The sequence below is a fragment of the Zalophus californianus genome, chromosome 2, assembly GCF_009762305.2.
Source record: "Zalophus californianus isolate mZalCal1 chromosome 2, mZalCal1.pri.v2, whole genome shotgun sequence".
NCBI lineage: Eukaryota > Metazoa > Chordata > Mammalia > Carnivora > Otariidae > Zalophus > Zalophus californianus.
Window position 1 is genome coordinate 92,421,761 of NC_045596.1, and position 6,081 is coordinate 92,427,841.

The following is a 6,081-nucleotide window of genomic DNA, read 5'->3' on the forward strand; positions in this document are numbered from 1 at the left end:
CAGGCCCCGCCCGCACGCGCGCCGGCACCCTCCCTCCTCCGCCGGGCGTCTGCGGCTGCTGTCGCCCGAGCGACACGAAGCCCAGGCCCCTGACCCCTTCGCTGAGCTTCCAGGCCACGTTTGAGGCGCAGTAAACTGGTAGGGACCTCACCTCCCCAGACAAGTGGCCCCTCCGAAGAGGATGTGGCTAGTGAGCTAGATTTTGAAAAGGGAACAGAAGCACTTCAACATTAAGGGCCACTCACCTCTCCCTGCCCTTCCGCCGCCCCACCTCAAGTGTTGGCCTGGGACCGGGTAGGGATAGGCAGAGAGTTGAACTTACTCCCTAAACAAGCCATGTGCACGGCTTGTATTATCTCATTTAATCCTCACAGTGGGGGGAGAGTAGGTCCCCCTTAGAGGTGAGTAAACGGCCGCCCTGAGAGTGGCTAAGTGTCACGTTGAGCGAGAACAGAGGCGGGATTTGAACGTGCCCCCAGAGCTCCAAATCAGCCTGCGGCTACCCACGATGCCCTCACCTTACACCAGGCCGGTCCAGGGGCTTCCTCTCCCGCGCCATCCGCCTGAAGGGATCCCTCACTCGACATCCGGGGTCTGGGGTTCCACGAATACAGGCTGGTACATGGTGCATTGAGAAACACTTGACCTCCCAGGAGTCCTTTATAGTCGCCAGTGAAATGAACTAAAGGTGGAGAGAACCTAAAGGCAGTAGGTGTCTAGAGCCGGGTGGGAGTGAGACTCTATAGAAGGAGTAGAAGAGGAGAGAGAACCAAAGATGAGTCAAGTCCAGGCTGTGGTATAAAGGCCGGAGGAAACACCTGAACATGTGGAATCCCAATGCCGGGCAGCCAGGACCAAATCCATATCCCGCTAACGTTGGGTACCCTGAAGGTTCCAATCCTTCCCATCCACCACCTGTAAATCCTGCCTATCCTCCAGGCCCCTTTCCAACTCCCCCAGGAGTTCCCCAGGGGAATCCAGCTTTACCCCCAGGTGGGCCCCCTCATCCTGTGCCACAACCAGGGTCTCCAGGATGCCAACCCCTAGGTCCCTACCCACCTCCCTACCCACCACCTGCTCCTGGCATGCCTCTTGTGAATCCCGTGGCACCCGGCATGGTAGGACCGGGAATGGTGATGGACAAGAAGATGCGGAAGAAGATGAAGAAAGCTCATAAAAAGATGCACAAACACCACAAGCATGGCAAGCATTCCTCCTCCTCCTCCTCCTCCTCCTCTTCCAGCAGTGACTCTGACTGAATACAGGGCCTGGACCCTTCCCTCAAGCCTCTCCAGTTCTGCTCTCCCATCAAGCTTCAGATGCCATCTTGTACTGGGGAAAATTAGCCCTTGTGCCCCTTCTCCCTCATCCCCCAATCTGAGCCTTACTCTGCTGTTCAGCCCTAACCAGCTAGGGAGAATGGGAAAAGAATTGCCGTGGCTAGCAAAGACCGTCTTCTCACTACTTGGGTAGAACTTTTAGCTGATGAGTTTAGCAGGAGAACTATTTTTTGAGGATGGTGAGACCTTGGAGCTGAATGCCAAAGATGAGTTTAAGATCTGTAAAATGTGATTTTTTAAAACTTTCTTTTGTAATACTTGTAGTTGGGAGGTGTGGAAATTTAATTATGGAAAAAAAGAAACTGTGCCGTTTTTGTAATGGTGGCTGGCACACTTTGGTGATTTAGTGGCAAATAGATTTCCCAGCAGCCTTTATTGATTGTACTAACTGTAAGGCTGCTGGGAGGTGGAGTCCATTTGGCTGATAAGCTCTGCTTGCCATTTTGGTATCTCACTGCTTAGTTCAATAGACTGGCTTAGGTCCTTCTCATTCTCCACCTCTCAGTCCAAATAAAGCTTTTTTTCCTGGAAAAAAAAAAAAAAGAAGGAGTAGAAGACAGAGAAGAGAGGAGGGAGGACCAAGCTAGCAGTGACTGAGGTCAAACTGGCCCACTTACTTCAGAGCTTGGAAATCTACCTGCCAATTCTGGTAGGTGTCAGATGGAAGCCACTTATCTGTCTGGATTCTGACCCTGAATGGCAGGACAGTTGCTCATTTGCAGGTCAGTTTCATTGACAATAAAATGACATTAATACTTGCTGCTTTCCCGTCTGATAAAGAGATACTGTGAGGGATTAAATTTTGACCTCTCAGAGTTAGTCAGGTATAATCAGGAACTGTAAGCCTGGGGAACGAAGAGTACAACTACATGTGAGGCCGATTCCTGTAAGGCTGCAATTTGGTTTGTTAATCATCAACATTTATTATCTCTTCTCTGGAGTGGAGGTAGCCAGAGTATCTTCTTTCAGCTGAAGAACATTAGACCGTGTGGAAGGTAAGATATGTAACTTGACCATACCAATAAACCTATACAATAAAATTATATTATCAGAATTGGCTTGGAGTTTCTGATCTCCGGCCTGTAAAATTAACTAAGATTTGAAAATGCTTTATAAGCTGCAAAGGACTAGATGTCATTAACAACTCTAATAAAGAAAATGCAACAATTGCCAAAATTTATGATGCTGAGTATTATTTCATTTTTCAGTTCCCTTTAAGTATTCCTAGGCTACCGATTTAGGAAGAGATTAAAAGGAACCCTTCAGAGAAACGGACACCCAAAAGTCAGGCTAGAATTGTTTTATCAAGACAAAACATAAGAAAACATAGGCAGGTATGTTGTTGATACAGAAAAGAGGGATTTACTATTTGAAATATCAGTGATGAATTATTTAATGTGAAAATAACATAAAATGTCCCCAATCTAATATATTTTTCCATGGGAAGATTCTCAAAAATAGTTTTTAGATACTTTCAGTAGCCTGTAATTAAGCAGATATACCTGTAAGCCTATTGTATTTAAGATCAAAAATAGAGGAAGCTAATTTGTGGTAATACAATCACAACTTATAGGAAAAAAAATGTTGCTTGTTTGTGTTGCTTGCTAGTTATTGGGTCATATGAAATCCACCTTCTGTTCAATGCACTCTAAGCCCCTTGGATACACACTCATTTACGCTCCACTGCCCAGCTCAGATGCTCAGATTTGGGGTAACTCAGCTCAGGAGTGCCTCATTTCACGACTGATGCTTTCTATCAACCCGTGAAAATACTCAGAATTACTTGAGATATCTCATTTAACTCTTTTTCCATTATTCTCTAAATGGGAGACAAGTGGAAGCCTGAAGTGTTGGGATTGGGACAAAGGAAAGCTAGTGTGGACTTCTCTTCCTCCTCCCTATTGCTGGAGTCAAGTGACTGCAATTAAAATGAACAACTTAGATTTATGTGGAAAGATCTGCCAGATGCACTACTAAAGAAAAAACCAAAGTGCTGAACAAAGATGCTGCCATTTGTAGAAAAAACAAAAACAAAAACCCTGTCTGTAAATGAATGAAAAGAAATCCAATTAATCTAACGATTAATCTGAGAAAAAGAATTTGGGAGAGAGAATGCAGAAGATCCATGTCGGGAGATATTTTTCATTATGTACTTTTTCAAATGTTTGAATTTTGTCTCATTTGCAGGCATTGTAGTTACACACACACACCCCCCAAAAAAAACAGCTTTTAAAAGAAGAGCCAAGTAAGAGAAGTCTCCCAAGAGTCAGGCTTCAGTGCCCTAATGCCTCTATTTCTCATAAGATGGGAGACTGCAATAGAATTCAGGTTCCCAAGAGAGTGGTCAGATGGTGAGGTGAATATTAGAGCCTGCGAAGGCAGGGCACGGGAAGGTAGAGGAGGAGGAGGAGTCAACCTATTTGGGGCCATCTGCTCTGGCCCTCCCTGGAGGCAGTTGTGGGAAAGTTCTGTGGTAGCAGAATTCTAAGATAGCCCACAACATACCCACCCACTGGTGCATGCAATTTATATAACTTCCTCCCCTCTAGTGTGAGCAGAACCTGCGAATATGATGGGATATCACCTCCTATGACTAGGTTTCTAATCAATTGTCTTTGAGATAATCCAAAGGGAAATTATCTAGCTGGGCTGGACCTAATCACATAAATCCTTAAAAGGGACTGAGCCCTTCAGGAAGGCAGAGACATATGCCCATGTTGGCCAGCAACTGCCTATGGAGACCATGTGGCAAGGAACTACTGGTGGTATCTAGGAGCTAAGAGTGGTCCCCAGCCAACAGCCAGCAAGAAAATGGTGACCTGAGTCCTACAACTAGAATTCTGCCAGCAATCTGAATGAGACTTGAAGGAGACCCCAAGCCTCAGATTTGAATTGCAGCATTCTCAACTATAACGTGCCCAGACCTCTGACTGATGGAAACATAGAAATAATAGATGGGTGCTGGGCTTTTTTCCTTGTTTTTGTATATCATAGAACTTTTATTATTTTTTCTGCTAAATTTTTAAATATTATATAGCATCCATATTTTAGTTATGATACTATTTACAGACATTTAAAATGCATTTTCATGGGGCTCCTGGATGGCTCAGTCAGTTGGGCGCCCATTCTTGACTTTGGCTCAGGTCTCAGTCTCAGGATCATGAGATGGAGCAGTGAGTAAGGCTCCTCGCTGAGCAGGGAATCTGCTTGTCCTTCTTCCTCCCCCTGCTTGTGTGCATGTGTACACGCATGCTCTCTCTCTCTCTAAAAAAATAAATAAATAAAACCTTTTAAAAAATAAATAAAATAAAATGCATCTTCATTTACAAATATTTTATATTTTGTCTATAGAACAGATAATTTAGTGGGTGCTGCTTTATGCTGCTAAATTTGTGGTAATTTTTTAATGCAACAATAGAACACTAATAGAGTTTTTTTGTTAGAGGATCTCAGTGGATTATGAGAGTCCCCAATAGATCTTGCCCTGATAACCCATTATGAGATCTAGAGGCTTTGTAAGCAGCAAAAAAAAGGGCCAATTTGGGGGGGAGGTGCATTATTTCTACCTATCACATGTCCTCCAAACCAAATAACTTAATCTTTCCCTTGTTGAATCTAAATTGTGTCATATAGTACTTCTCACTGGTGTAAGTTTTAGGAATAAAAAATTACTAAATTTCCTATTTTTTTAGGAAAAAAGTAAAACAAAGCCCAAAAGCCTCCCCCTCCTTTAATATTACACTTATGTATTCACATTGTAGTTGTTAGTGCTTCTTCATTAATTTTTAAAATCCAAGAAATCACTAGCATCCTAACAAATAACGTTTTATACTACTAATGAGGGATCAGAAGCTATACATTAGTTAATTTATAACACAATAATTTTTTTCTCATTAAAAAAATAGAAAACATTGCCTTAGAGAAATGCCATACCTGGAATAAGCTGTCCGTCTATCCTCTATCTCTAGTTTTTTCTTTATGTTTACCATAATTGTGCTGTCAACTAAGTGCATAATTCTGGGGGAAAAGTTCCAGAATAACATTCTGGCCATTAACCCCATAGAAATATCACTATTCCTTGCTGTTTGTGGCCCTCAAGTTTGTTATATAATTAATTATATGATATAATAAAAGGGTAAAGTTAGTCTTGAGATCATCTTGCTCCAACCCTGAAGTAACTTCAGAAGTATAACCCCTTCTGAACATAGGCTCCATGTGCATATTTTATGTAATCTAGGCTTAGATGGAAAGATTCTCTTTCTACTCTACTTATTTATCTTACGTTTTAGGATTTAAAAATATTCCATCTGCTTTCTGCCAGCACTTCACTGAATTTGTTCTTGTTAAAGCTATCTTTGACCTACTTGCCAAGCCAGTGGACACTTTTCTGTTCTCATCCTTTGTCACTTCTTGGCACCGTTTAGTACTGTTGACCACTCTCATTTTGAAAGGGAGTCCTAACATGAGTTTGTCTTTTGATAATAGATCAAAAACAATGTTCATTGTTTCTTACTGATATTCTTTTTCCTTGACCCTCAGGGGACTGACTCCCCATCCTGACTTCATTCAAATAAGGAGTTTCCTTGCACTTTGTTTAAAAGAGGAAACTTCTCTGTAATAATACAACTCCTAGAATACCTCTCACCAAAACCATCCCTAAAGGGGTGTGTCTTATGGTGGAAAACTACTGAAAGTCCCCGAGTTGAATTACACAATCAGATTCTGAGACAGTGACACTCTG

General features: G+C 42.6%; 1 protein-coding gene across 1 annotated transcript; it reads left to right on the forward strand.

Annotated features, from left to right (window-relative positions):
* Nucleotides 1-779: 779 nt before the first annotated feature.
* LOC113924897 (proline-rich protein 13-like) lies at nt 780-1,889 on the forward strand. Its single transcript, XM_035726220.1, has one exon. The coding sequence runs from the start codon at nt 825-827 to the stop codon at nt 1,257-1,259; it is 435 nt and encodes a 144-aa protein (XP_035582113.1). The 5' UTR covers nt 780-824; the 3' UTR covers nt 1,260-1,889.
* Nucleotides 1,890-6,081: the final 4,192 nt, after the last annotated feature.